Here is a 14,652-nt window from a genome sequence, read left to right as displayed (position 1 = left end):
CGACTGTGGCCCCGTGTAAGATAAAGGTTTTAATTTTGATAAGAATAAAGGAAAAGAAGAAGAGGGGAAATTCTTCAGTGAGCCATTAATATAATCTTCTGTTGGATTAATTCTTGAGTGTAACAGGAGTGCTGTTGAGGCCAACGTTGAGCTTATTCACAGAGTGCCCCCCTCCTAATCTGTAGTTTAAAATGTAAAATGTAATTAAAGACACTCTGCTGGAGTGAGGACGGATAAACGGGCCAAGAGAACATCCTCAACCTGACTGAGGGGTCCTAAACCCGCCGCAATTATCAACATCATGCATAAAGCTCTTACTGTCTTTGCTGTGTTGACATTCCAAATATGTTTTGTCACTTACACTTGGCCCTGTTTCCCCCTCGTCTCCGCAGGGCTGCAGTCCTCATGGATCATCTGTTATGGTCGGCAATGTGACACCAAGCACTTCGGCGGCAACCCCACCGATTCTCAGCAAAGCGCTCTCTAAAGGGAAACGCTTCAGGTGAAAACTATTTTCTCAGATCTATCTCAGCCAACATCAAGATATATAAAAGGCAGTCAAGTGAGAAATCCACGGCATCATAAAACACGAGCCCCCGAATAATAAATAAAAAAAAGAAAAGCACCTTTAAAGAATGTTATAAATGGAAGCGTCTGTGTTTGTGTATTTCTCACTAAAGTCGGCGCTGTTCACCGGTTTAGCTAGTTTATAAAAAGCAAAACTGTGATATTAAGTGGCACCACGATCAGGTTTGGAAGTTGTTGCTCACACGTGGGACACAAAGAAGACACACATCCTCAGAGAAGAAGTGCATTTCCATTCATGGAGTTACAAATTCGGAATTTCCCAGGCCGTCCTTTCAGCAGCGGAGCATTCAAGCAAATTAACAGCGCTTTTTGCTATGACTGATCTCAAAGGCAGCAGTGTTTTTGTGATCACAGCAGTCAGATTCACAAGCTGCTACTTTTCTAATCCACAGAGATGCAAGGGATTGTGGGTGTGCAGCATGCTCTGATGGCCCTGCCTGCAACGCTCAAGGAGACGCTTTGTCTGCTTTAATAATAGGGGTGCTGTGCTGCTTTAACAGTCACTGGTGAAACTCTGATGCTACGTTCACACCGGAAAAGCGTGTTCAAGTGACCACTTCCAATGAAAAGTCTATGTAAGCGCATTACATTGGACAAGCAGGGAGCGGCAGGGAGGGGGAATCTTCTTTTTATTTTTTTGTTTACTAGCGCTTGTCCGCCACCTACAATATGTAGAGGCTTGGTGCGAAATGTTGAAGTGATGCGAATCCCGCAAATCTTGCTTCAGACCTTGTACAGCTCTGTTCCGATGTATGTACGACTTGGTGTTGTATAATTCCGGCCGAGCAGAAAGAGCGCAATTAGTAATTTTTCCTTTGTTCACAACGGCTGGCACTTCCATGTTTTGAAAAGGTTGCGTCCTACACATCACTACTGATTCCCTGATAGGTCACAGTTGAGCATTGTTGCATTTTAGCAGCCAGGGAGTTCAACTGGTTGAACTTCTAGAGCGTGGTCAATGAATTCCCGTTTTGTACGTAGGAGCTGCGAACAGACTTGTGAATGCAAGAGGTTTTGACGCGGAAACCCGAAATTCGGGGTAACGCACGTTTTCATGGAATATTCATTGAAAGTTGTCACTTGAATGGAAGGTGATGCGGTCGATGTGTATGTACCTTTAGGGTTCCGTGTTCAAAACGCTTGTATTCACATGTTGCTACGCAGGTTTTTACGACAGTTTTCCGGCTCCACGTACAAAGCACGCAGCCATTGAACATCTATCAAAAGTGACTCCAGTTGAACTTCAACCAATCAAGGACTCTGATTTGGTACTTAGGAAAAACACAAAAGTTTCAAAACACAGAAGTACCGACCATTTGAAAATTGATCATGGAGGAGAAATGAATAATGATTAATGATTGTGGTTTGTGCCCGGCTGGAATTACACGACACCAAGTCTTTCATCTATTGGAAACAACTGTGAGAGAGGAAGCCCAAAGCAAGATTTGCGAGATTTGCACCGCTTCGACAATAGCCTCATCTTACAAGCCGGTACATGCACTATTATTGACAGTAAACACCATATGCTAAAAGTGTGTTAAAAAATATCCATTTACCATGTTCTTGAACACATATCACCTGCCTGGTGTATGCATAGTATGAAACTTTGTTTTCTCCAGTACCCATAGATCTAAAGCAGACACCGTCTGATTCAGCTGAGCGGAGATACGGCTGTGGTTTCTGCCTTACGTCTGAATTACACGGGTCCATCTGCAACGCGTCACTGTTGCATTGCCACAAAAAAATCGAACATTCATTAATCAATCAGAATGTTTACATCATGTCATAAACCACTTGGAGAGCATGTAGGGCGAAAAGATCCATCCACATTTTTTCTATAGTCATCCTGCAGGCGACGAAGGTGACCACGTGAGCCTCAAGGGAACTCAAAGACACACTTTAAGATGCAGTCCCCTTCTGTCCACAACTTTCTATGGGTCAGGCAAACCCAAAAACGTGCAGGACTCATATGGGTCAACCCCCGTGCCTGTGCATGTAACTAAGGCATTGGACAGTGAATGTACCGAGAGTATCAGAGCGCGAACACCAACAGTCTTTGCAGGTCTGGTTGACATCGACGACTACTTCCACGAAAATCTGACAGTGACAGCAGTTTAATGGACCGGTTCCATGTCGGAAAGGAATTTTTTTTTTGCATGAAAGGTTGTTAAATGCAGCTGCAAAGACAAGGCCATTGCCACCTGACTTTTTTTAGTTCTCCTCGGGTTTGTGCCGGTGTTTCATGAAGGGCAGCTGACAGTCAGTGATCTGTTTCTGTGGAGCGTGAAGAGACCAGGGAGAACTAGACGGTGATGGATGATGCCAAAATGCTTTCTGCTATTGATCCAGAAAATGGACCACATCGGGGGCTATTGGGAGAAACCCCTTTTAAAAACATGTCATTTTGGCCCTTCAGGATTACTGAAAATGTTTACCTGTGTGTCCGAGGTTTTATTAGTGAGCATGAGCGTGCACTGATTGATTTATGAGAGCGTGTCTGCAAAAAACAATCCAAAAATAAAAAGACACACCTGTGGCCTCCTTTTGGACCAGTGTCTACAGTCAGCATGCTAAAGTATCTGTGAGACTCGGCGCCACATTGATTTCCACTCAAGTCCACAGATTTTTCTCCGGTCAAAAGAAACCAGCTAACAGTCACTACATTTTGTCCTTTGGGTGCAGCGAGAAACGGTCTAATTGGAATACAGTCCCACGTCAAATGACTTTGAAGTAAGTTGAGAGCATTGATCTGCTCGGCCTCTTATTGACCCTGATGGAAGTACAGCTCTGAGTGCATGTTCATATTTTCAGAGAGAGTGCTGGGAAAGTGAGGAGAGCTTTTCTTCTTTGCAGAAAGGTAATTTAGCGACTGCATGGTGTCACATGACCAGTCGGTGGTTGACAGTGACGACTTTCAGACTGGGAGAAACTAACTCTGATGACTCCGTCATTATTAGGGGTATCAATACTGGAGATGATGGAAAGATGATGGAGCAGAATAATCGCTTCATTGTTGTGTCGTGATTGGAGAACAGGGGAGAAATCTAGGTATTCGGCATCACAAGGCTACAAGGAGACATAGAAGCTCGCTTTCCGAAACGGTCAGCAGTCATCCAGTAAAATGTAGCTGGTCATTTATGGATCTGTAAACCAAAGTAACAATACACAGTGGAGGAGATGTGGCCAGTTGGTGTAAAGTCACCGTAAAAAAGGTTCCATTCTAGTGAAGGTGAAAGTTGGGCCAAATCTGAATTCCTCCCCTACCCTCCGACTTTCTCCTATCCCTACATTTATCCCTCCAAGCAGAGAGATATGGAAAAAAAAACTGTCTTTAAATTACTACCGCTTGGTGATGTCATCAACACTCACTGGTCATCTACATTAGTGCGTGGCTGCCAGCGTTTGGAAAATACATAAAATCGGTTTTATAACTTTAAAAACTCACCCAAAAACAAAAATGTAATATTTTACATTTGAATGTAATCTTTACTTTAGAGCACACCCACATGAAGAAATATGTTTCTACTCTAATTCACAAGCGCTACATGGATCACCCTACCGGCGGAGGGATAGCAAGCCCCAAGTTGCTGCAGCTCCTTAAAAAAAAAAAAACCTTTTGGACACCGCTAAAGCTCCAAATGCCCTACAATTGAAGCAGAAGGGAGAAGTCATGGGGTAGGGAAGCAATCAACCATGGTTTGGGTAAAAAACAAACATTTGCAAATAAATTCTGATATGTACAGTAGGAATACACATGGATTTGCCAACTCATTCCTGGAGCCATATCCTGTCTATCTGAAAAGTGGGGTTTGTTTGCCTGATTCTGTGCTGATGTTGATGTCAACTGTTGAGGTTGGTCTGCAGAGATAATCCAAGGCATTCCTCTTGGGTTTGGTTTTCCAACACAATTCTCTCACTATTAAACACCTCACCTTTTGTGGTCTCACTGTTAAGCCAACGTTTGTGTGTAATTTGGCATGAGTTTTTTTTCTTACACATTGTGTCTGCGACCTGATTGGCTGTAGACCATCGTCAATCAATCTCCTCCATACCTCGTCTCCTGTACAGAATGTGTTCAGTTTGCCAGTCTTACATAAACCTTCGATTCAGAGCAGATCTTTGAATTGATTCTATCAAATTAGACTTATTTTGATTATTGAGAGTTTGAGATAGACTACTTTATGTATTTTTGTCTCTGGTTATTTTAAGAACTCCCGAGATAAACGAGGGAACATCATTTGTTGGAGACCCTGCACTGCCTGTATTTATTTAAAGCCATCCAGATTGTTTTCTTCATTTTCTCTATAAATAAGTGGGACAATTTTACCACCAAAGTAGGAGTTATTAGAACGCAGTGTAAAGGGTGGACTTAATGAAGGTGTGACATTTTCCCCAAATCCCTGTCCAATCCAACTGAGCATGGATGGTAGACAAAGTCATTAAAAACGGCTGGATTTGTCATCAGGATAGAACTTTGAGACGTACCTCTGGGACTATTTCTGAAGAAAGATTGTTGCAAAAGCAGCCCAACACATTAAATATCCTTTTTCTGAGCAGAAAACAGTCCTTTTAGAGTTACATTTGGGACTGGAAGTGCCTGGATGAGTAAATTTAAGGTTCAGTGTTTTGCAAAAAAAATGCATCCACGGCTATTTGAAAGTGTTTTTGCCATATTTCTTGCTAGATTTCACCAAGAAAAATTGCATAGATCTCTTCCTGAGGCTAGGATACCTCTGGAAGTGTGTAACCACAGGTGTTTTAAGCTTCATGTGAGTGACCCAGTTTGTAAATTCACTTTTCTGTTCAGCCTCAAAACGTGGCATTACCACAGATGGAGCTTTCAATCTGATGTCAGGAAATTCAAACACTCAACAAAATTGACTTTTTACCTATCTTTCCCCTTTTCTGCCGAGCGGCACGGCTTGTTTCTGTCACCAAACAAACGCGAGCTAACCCAACAGTGAGCAGCGCTTTGGTTATGAACGCTGGTTCGTTTTTGTTTCTTGTGCAGAAAGAGATATTGGAAATATTGGATTAAGGAGCATGGTGATGTCATCGACGGGTCGCGTCTTCAAGGATCATTAACAGTCAGACTTGCACACTCCCTCTGCATACAGTAGCAGCTGCTCTTCCTGCCACTTTGATAGCAGGAGAAGATCAATCAGGCTGATGTTTTCTATGGCGGCTTTTCACTACGCTGTACTGCAAAATGCAGCACAGTATCGGGGGGGTCAGGATTCCTTTATCAGCTCTGACAAAAACTCCTTTGTGTTTGCTGATCAATAGGTGAGAACAAGCAGGAAAGCTCATTTTCTTTGCGTGCTGTGCAGGAAACTGTGTCAGCAGAGAGCATCAGTAGTGAGGCGCCGCATCCTGATGTGAGAAGATGTGACTTATTGTTTTTAGCTCAGTTTAGGTCTTTTGTCACACTCTGTCTCCCCTCAGTGTGTCAGTCCTCCCTAATAAATTCAGTAAATCCATTACCCGAGAGAGAAACTAGTTAAATTATGGGCTTGCCTCGGCTCCAGGCTCAGAAGACAAAACCCTTAGATTTGTACATTTCTCCTCAGTTCAGATTATTCCAAAAAGGACAGTAAATCCAGCTTTTATTTTGTAGGAGGGTTCACTTACCAGTAATGCAGACTACGCCTCCATTACCCATGCCTATTATTCCACAGGCATGGAGAACAGGATATTATTCACACCATGTTCTAGTCAGCTATCTTTATGTCATGATGTCATGGAGGAACAATTCTTTCCAAAACGGGTGAGATCGTTTTGGGCATCTTTGTTGCTTTCTGGGACACTTTCACACTGAGCTGTTTGGTCCAAACAGTCAGCTTTGTTTTGGAAGTGATCAACGCTTGCCCAACTTCTGCAATTTGTTTTGGTCTATTTTTGTTTGTTGCCTTAAGCTGAATTAGAAAAATTGACTACAGAGTAAATCCAAAGAGAACCAAATTGTAAATAGGTGTCAAAATTTTAGGAAGATTGTTGCTTAAGTTGAGCTTTCTTTGGTCGTGTTAAGTCACCAAAAGATGCAATCACATCCGGTTTAAGTTTGTAATTATCTTAACTGCTCCTATTTTAGATCACAGCTTTTGGTTTGGATCAAATTCTTTGAGGGTGTATTCAGACTAGACAAATCATTAGGTCCGGACCGAACCCTGAACCTCACATTTGGTCTGTATTCAGCATTTTTCAACCACATATTTCTGTACTGGATCAAAGCTTGTAAAACAAAACCACGTGACTAATGACGTCTTCACTCATTGGCCAGGGATTACAAGGGCGGGGCAAAGCAGCTAGAGGCTGAAACAATGGAAGTTGTGCTCTTTGCGGTCCTCGTCGGGATAGTTCACTGATTCAAACTTTGTATTTCGCTGGCCAATTTGAACATCTGCTTCAACGTCAGGTACAACACTTTTTACCAGCAACTTTGGTACAGCTGAGTGATGTTGCAAGGGGTTTGCTGAAGAGACGGTGAAAGCTATGCTGATGTTTATGACATACAGATTGTTGGGAAAACAGTGAGAAGCAATGTGTCCATCCATCCATCCATCCACCCAATTTATCCATCCATCCATCCATCCATCCATCCTCTGCTCATCCAGGACCGGGTCGCAGGGGCAGCAATCTAAGCAAAGATGCCCAGACTTCCCTGCAATGTGTGTCACATTAGAAGCTGTTTTATTGAGCCTGCATTCATCCTACCACACTCCAGTGAGTTAATGTGTCTCATTGCCGTTCCGTTACTGTGTTTATATCCCGTAATGCCCGGCGACGGTGGCTGTTTTGGTCCAGTTGTTCCGCTCCAAGCATAGAGCCTATTCTGATTGAAGAATCTCAGAGTGATCTGAAACCTAGTCAGATTGGAAATGAACCGAGAACACCTCCAAAGATTGGTCCAAAAGCAGTTCCTGGTCGTGGACCTTGGGTGTTTTCAGACTGAATTTTTTTTCCGGATTATCAAGGGAAGCAAACACTGGTTCACCTTAAGTAAACTAAATGTGTCCAGTCTGAATTAACCCAATGTTTCTTCTTTCAATGACACTGTTCAATTTGTAACTGCTTGATTTAGTTAAGTTATAGTTCGAGAGTGCAGAACGAGAGGACAAACCTAATTCCAAACCAATTCAGACTTATCTGGTGTAACGCCACCATTAACTCTTTAACACCGTAGATGTCACCAGCCACGGCTAAATAACACACTTTTTGACACACAGTAACTTTGACCGTTTGCAATCAGCTGATTCTGACGCGGAGAGAAGCTGCTTTTCATATCAGCTTTGCGCAGATATGAACATTATTAACGTAAGGCTGCTTTTCTGTACATGAGAATACGCTGGAATTACATTAATGGCGTAAAAGGTGTGTCTTTAAAAGATAAAATCCCCTTGCAGGTTTGACCTTGCTTAACCTTCAACATTTTTTTATCTTTAAAATAAAATCAACTAAAGATGATGCATTTTGGTCTGTGCCATTTGAATACTTTGATTTACATTTGCTGTGATCGCTTTATGGCTGCAGTCAGTTGGGGATCCACTTTGAAGTAGACCACCTATAGAGCTGGGATAAATTTAAAAACAGTGTGCCTGGAAAGGAAGACTGCTTCTGTCAATTGACAGCAGCGGGACAGCGGTGTAAGCGACACAGGTTTGTGTTCGAGCATATAGTTTCTGCAAAAGCCTTTCAAAAGTTTACCCAGAGAGATGCCTTTGCGGTGTTTGACATGAAAGCTGCCGTACATTCCTAGTTAAGTGTCATCTGCGCTTACAAGTCACTCCAATGTCACCTGATTTTCCTACAAGCAGAAAGTGAATATCTGTTCTTTCATATATCTCTATTATCTCTCTATTTTCAAATGTCTTTTTTTTCTTAAAACTGCAATACCTTCTGATGGTCCTCTTTTAAAACCACATCTGATTCTTTAATTTTTGCATATAGATCAATGGCTATGATCCTCCCATATTCTGCTCCTAACTGGTTAGCTCAGTCACAGTGAAGCCGCTGGCGTGCAGATACCAGCAGTAGTGCGGTAGTCACTTACAGACATAAGAACACCAAAAATGAGGGTTCTTATTAGAAGCTGCACTGTCAGTGCAGACTCTCCTCCAGCCTCCAGCACATTTCTGCTTTTGCTTTTATTTAAAGCAGCAAAACGCTGACATGAACCGTTCCAGCAGGCACACTATAGAAAAATCTGGTAGAATTGATCGTAAAATTACAGTTTACACCAGAAATCTTGTTATAAGAGATAAGAATTTCATGTTCCAGCAGTTCTAAGTGCATGAAGTAAAAGCAAATATGAGGTGGAAGGTCCAATGCAGGACTCTTAAAGTCCCACAACGACCATCTATTGATCTTTTAATTTTAGTTTTTAGCCAAAATCAAAAAAATCTGAATAGTTTTAGCTCATTGGAAAAAATGTGGAGTGACCCCTTCCCTTCACCTTTACAAAGAGCTCTCTTTTTACAGCCCCCTACACTCCAAACCTAACATTACTGGTGCAACAGAAATGGCGAACAAACATCTACTCTTCTACTAGTGGATGCATCAGAATGGGACAGAACAGGGGGCTTAGGGCCCGCTCAGCGCTTTTTCTGCATCACAAAAATGCTCTTTTTCAATTGTATTTTTTTCGTCTGCTCCTGATTCACAACAATTTGAATAAAGAAATGCTTAGAAACAAAATTCTAAGCTTAATTTCTTAATAGATATCATCCAGCATCAGAATAATAACACTTGAACATGTTAAAAACACAGTTTTCATCAAAGTGGGTCTTTAAATAGGACAAAAACTAAAACTAATATAACTTGAGAAAGAAAAAAAGATTAAATCTGAAGAAAACTAAAAAATTATGAAATCTGGTGAGTAAAAAAATGGTAAATAAACAAGCGGCTACCGTCAGAAATGTACGGAACCCGTGTCCTGACATTAAGATATAAAAATATATCTTGTTCCCACAGATTAATATCTTGTTCCCACAGGTTATTATGTCGTTCGCACGACATACTATTCCGTTCCCACAAGATACTATTGCGTTCCCTCAAAATACTATTCCGTTCCCTCGAAATGATTAACTCGTGCGAACGCAATAATTATGTCATTCGAACGCAATAATTAATCCATTCAAACGCAGTAATTATTCATGTCATAAGTCATACACCGGGATATGCTCTCTGTACGCCGGCAAAACTAAGCCGCTTTCAGCGGTAACTTCCGTGTCTCTGTGACCCATATTCGTTCAAAAAAGGAATATGAAAAACAAAAATGATCACTTTATTACTGTCTCAATGAATATAAGAAAAATATCAAAAGATTTATGATAACTAGGCTGCTTTGTCATACGATAGCTCCTGCTAGGCTACTACTAGCTCCGCCGCAGAGCTCTCTGATGAATGCCGGCATTTGGGCAACTGGCTGGTCTGTTGTCAGACAGCTGATATGGTAGTTTAGGGTCGAACAGGAATAATAATATTCAGGACTTGTCTTTTATTAACTTTAGCAGTCAGTTGCTTTACATTCGAAGGCTATAAGGATACATGCTAACTGACTAGCCGATCATTGATCCTGTTATTAATTTACGTCATAGATTTACAGCAGATACCTTCACATTTCTGTCTGTGTGTGTCTCATTACATTGCATTGAAGACACGGAGGATGTTTAGAGAACAGATTCATTTATTTTAAAAAGCACAGAAGCATCCATCGTATTCACGTTCACATCATCTGGTACGCCCTCCGGTCATCTTGGTGCAAAAGCCGCTTCCTGCCGCTACTTCCGTGTCTCTGTGAGCATTCAATAGGGGTAAAAATAAAAGCAAGAATGGCCGATCTGTTATTGTCTCGATGAAAATCTGAAAAATATCATATTAAGCTGGCTGCTTCGCCTAAAGCACTTACCTTTAGTTCGTAGCATAACAACAATAGCAGTACATCAAGTTTCCCAGCATGCTTTGCAGCAAATCATTGGCCAATCACCGTGTCCCTGTGACCAAGGTTAAACAACAAGACCAATGATTGGCCGCTGTGCATGCTGGGAAACGTGACGTAATGCTATTGTTGTTATGCTACGATCTAAAGGTAAGTGCTTTAGGCGAAGCAGCCAGCTTAATATGATATTTTTCAGATTTTCATCGAGACAATAACAGATCGGCCATTCTTGCTTTTATTTTTACCCCTATTGAATGCTCACAGAGACACGGAAGTAGCGGCAGGAAGCGGCTTTTGCAGCAAGATGACGAGGGCGTACCTACCAGATGTGAATGAACGTGAATACGATGGATGCTTTTGTGCTTTTTAAAATAAATAAATCTGTTCTCTAAACATCCTCCGTGTCTTCAATGCAATGTAATGAGACACACACATACAGAAATGTGAAGGTATCTGCTGTAAATCTATGACGTACATTAATAACAGGATATGATCGGCTAGTCAGTTAGCATGTAGCCTAATAGCCTTCTAATGTAAAGCGACTGACTGCTAAAGTTAATAAAAGACAAGTCCTGAATATTATTATTCCTATTCGACCCTAAACTACAATATCAGCTGTCTGTCTGTCAACCGACCAGCCAGTTGCCCAAATGCAGGCATACATAAAAGAGCTCTGCGGCGGAGCTAGTAGTAGCCTAGCAGGAGCTATCGTATGACAAAGCAGCCTAGTTATCATAAATCTTTTGATATTTTTCTTATATTCATTGAGACAGTAATAAAGTGATCATTTTTGTTTTTCATGCTCCTTTTTTGAACAAATTTGGGTCACAGAGACACGGAAGTTACCGCTGAAAGCGGTTTTTGCCGGCGTACAGAGAGCATATCTGCGTGAATGACTTATGACGTGAATAATTATTGCGTTCGAACGGATTAATTATTGCGTTCGAACGACATAATTATTGCGTTCGCACGAGTTAATCATTTCGAGGGAACGGGATAGTATTTCGAGGGAACGCAATAGTATCTTGTGGGAACGGAATAGTATTTCGTGCGAACGAGATAATAATCTGTGGGAACAAGATATATTTTTATATCTTAATGTCAGGACACGGGCTCAGTAGAAATGAAAGTTTGTGAAGGACCTAAATGTAAGGAAGCAAGACTGAAACGAAATGTATTGAACAAATGTTAAAGCAAAAAAAAAGTCAAAGCAGGAAAAGACAAGATCTGGGAATAATTGAAAACATGTAACTTAGAGGATTTTCTAACGAAAATCAAAAGAGGCGGTTGACTAGAAGGTGCTGTGACTGACGAGAAACATGGAGAAAAACTAAACAAAAAGTCTGACTTTAGATAAAATAAGTAAAACAAAAAAGGCTAAATTCTTAAAATAAAAACTTGGGTGAACTAAATAATTTTAATAATTAGAGCAGAGCCAATTCACACCATGAAGTCTAAAAAAGAAGCATTTTTTTTATGGAAATTGATTTAAATCATGAACAATTATTCACCAAAATACTGTACACAAAAAATAAATTTTAACCTAACGACAAGAAAAGTTTAAAAGACTTGTAAATAAAAATGGTCAATTTTCAATGAAATAGCATAAAATTTGGGAATATATTTTTTAATTAATTTAAAAGACTGATTTTAGTTTTTTTTTCTAAAAAAAAAATCTGACTAGTTGCAGTAAGGCTTTAGCTTCTCTTGGAGTAGAAAGGAGTTTTTCTTTCCCAAAATGCTGTGCTCATTTGGGGATTTTTCTCATCTCGTGCTCTTGCCTTCTGCTTGCAGGAGCTGCTCCCTCTCGCTCAGTCCAGCTCTGCAGCGGAAAGAGGCCAGCCACTTCAGGACGCCGCCAATTTCCAGAGGGAAACACAAAGTACCCACAAATCTCGTGGAGGCATCCAGAGGGAGCGGCCACGTCTACAAACACTTGCAGGAGGATGAATCGACAGACGTGGAGTCCGTCAGAAGGTATTTTTGTGATCCTCTGATAGGATTTTCCTCTAGAAACGAGCTCTTTCAGGCTAACTAGGGTTAATTTTCAGTGGCAAAGGGAAGATTCTGAGATTAATGAGTTTCTGCCAAAAATAGTAAAGACTTTAAATCCGACGACTTATTAAAGGAGAAGCCTGAAATCTATGATGCTCTTTGTACAATCATGGAGGAAAAAAAGATTTTTTTTAGCTCCACTGTGAACAAACATAACTAATAAGTGATAAAACAGTAATTTTAAAGTTGGAACAACAGATTCAATGCTTCAACCATGCTAAAGCCTTAAAGCCTCACAACAAACAACCCCTGGAGAAGTCCTTTTATCCATTCATTTCTGAGTATTCCTCTAAAAACCTGCTCTCTGTACATCAGCCCCTCCAAATCCACAAAAAACGCACACACACTCACCTTCTCTGTGGAGCTAGTAGAGATCGGATAAACACTTTCCATTTATATGCACAGTATGCAAAAGTTTGGATGCTGTTTTTTTTTTGGGTGAAACGCAGACACGCTGACAAGGCCAACTCTAGGTTGATGTCATGAAATGGGCGGCAACCACGAGGAGGTAAAGGTGGTGTCTCAGAACGTTAGTTGGAAAATTAGTTGCAAAAAGAATTCATATTTCCTTTTTAATAAATCGTTTTTTAGTGCTCCAAATATAGTATATGACTATATATGTGGATATACTCTGAAAGGCTTAGGAATAGCATGATGTAGGCCCTTTAAGCTTCTGTACTGTACAATGTATGTTCAAGCACCCAGTTCCAATAAACCATGCCAAACTTTAACCAGTCAGGGATACAGATTTGGTAGTGATGAATGGATGGTGTCCTTTTCTATTTGCTGAAGTGTAAACTTTTTGGAAATTAAACATAGAGGAGAAATTATAATATTGGGGTTAGTGCCCGGCCAAAACCTTACAACACCAAGTCTTATATATAAGATAGAGTTTGAAAAAAAATCCTGTAGAAAGATCCGTGAATGTGCACCATTTTTACATTTCACACCAAGTCTTCCAACTGTAGGTGGTGGTCATGCGCTGGCAAAAAGTTGATAAAGAAAAAAAAGAAGCTCTTCGCTGCCTGTCCACCATAGAATCAACTATTTGCTCTTAAGGATTCTATAAATCCATCTAAATGTGTTTTTTATCAAACATGATCTGCCGCATTAACATGCCAAACACTGGTTAAAAAGGAGTTAGACAATTTGGTTTAGTTTTACCTTAAAAACACCTCAAACCTAACTTTTAGGGGCGACAGTGGCTCAGGTGGTTGAGCGGGTCATCCAATGATCGAAGGGTTGGCGGTTCGATTCCCCGCTCCCACCAGCCAAAATGTCGTTGTGTCCTTGGGCAAGACACTTCACCCTCCTTGCCTCCAGTGTGGCTCCACTGGTGTGTGAATGTGCATGAATGATCCCGGTGATGGTCAGAGGAGCCGTAGGCGCAAACTGGCAGCCACGCCTCTGTCAGTCTGCCCCAGGGCAGCTGTGGCTACAACCGTAGCTTACCATCACCAAGTATGAATGAGGAGTGAATGAATAATTGACACAATGTAAGCACTTTGAGTGTCTGGAAAAGCGCAGATAAATCTAATCCATTATTTTCTGTGATTTTATGAACTGTTTAAAGCTCAGCTGCTGGTTCAGAACCCTGGACAGCACAGAATCTCAATTGCAGATCCCTTCATGATCACCATCAAGTCTTCGGAGGAATTCCTTAAGACAGATTTGAGTTTTGTGCGAATTGCTTCAATGGGGCCTTGGTCATTTTTTTAGGGTGTCCGAATATACAATTAAAAAATTCAGAGTCCTGGAAATTTCCCAGAAGTCTCTGCCACAAATTAGTGTGCATTGATGCTCACAAGATTGGTGAATATAGACCACAATGCATTGCGTTTGAACATTTGTCATTTAAAAAAATATACATCTTTTATAAATCCTCCAACTTTTCCTCATCACAACTCAGTGTGTTCACAAATAGTCTTTGTAAAATATTATTATCATGTAAAATACACATTGTCAGGTTAAGTATATAAAAGAAACCTAGTAAAAAAAAAAGCCTTCATGTATCACGGTATACAAGTATAAAAAACGACTTCATTTAGCATAAAAAATCCTTCAGTTGATAG

General features: G+C 40.8%; 1 protein-coding gene across 4 annotated transcripts in view; it reads left to right on the top strand.

Annotated features, from left to right (window-relative positions):
• Positions 1-14,652, top strand: part of nrg3b (neuregulin 3b) — a 255,711-nt gene that overhangs the window by 233,970 nt on the left and 7,089 nt on the right. For all 4 annotated transcript variants that reach the window (XM_011487979.4, XM_011487980.4, XM_078937479.1 and 1 more), the window contains 2 exons: positions 393-502; positions 12,320-12,502. In XM_011487979.4, the coding sequence (XP_011486281.1) occupies positions 393-502; positions 12,320-12,502 (293 nt within the window). The remainder of the gene's footprint in view (positions 1-392; positions 503-12,319; positions 12,503-14,652) is intronic.

The sequence above is a fragment of the Oryzias latipes genome, chromosome 19 (assembly GCF_053564925.1).
Source record: "Oryzias latipes strain Hd-rR chromosome 19, Olatipes_Hd-rR_3.1".
Taxonomy (NCBI): Eukaryota; Metazoa; Chordata; class Actinopteri; order Beloniformes; family Adrianichthyidae; genus Oryzias; species Oryzias latipes.
Note: the sequence above shows the minus strand (reverse complement) of the source record. Positions and strands in the feature narration are given on the sequence as shown.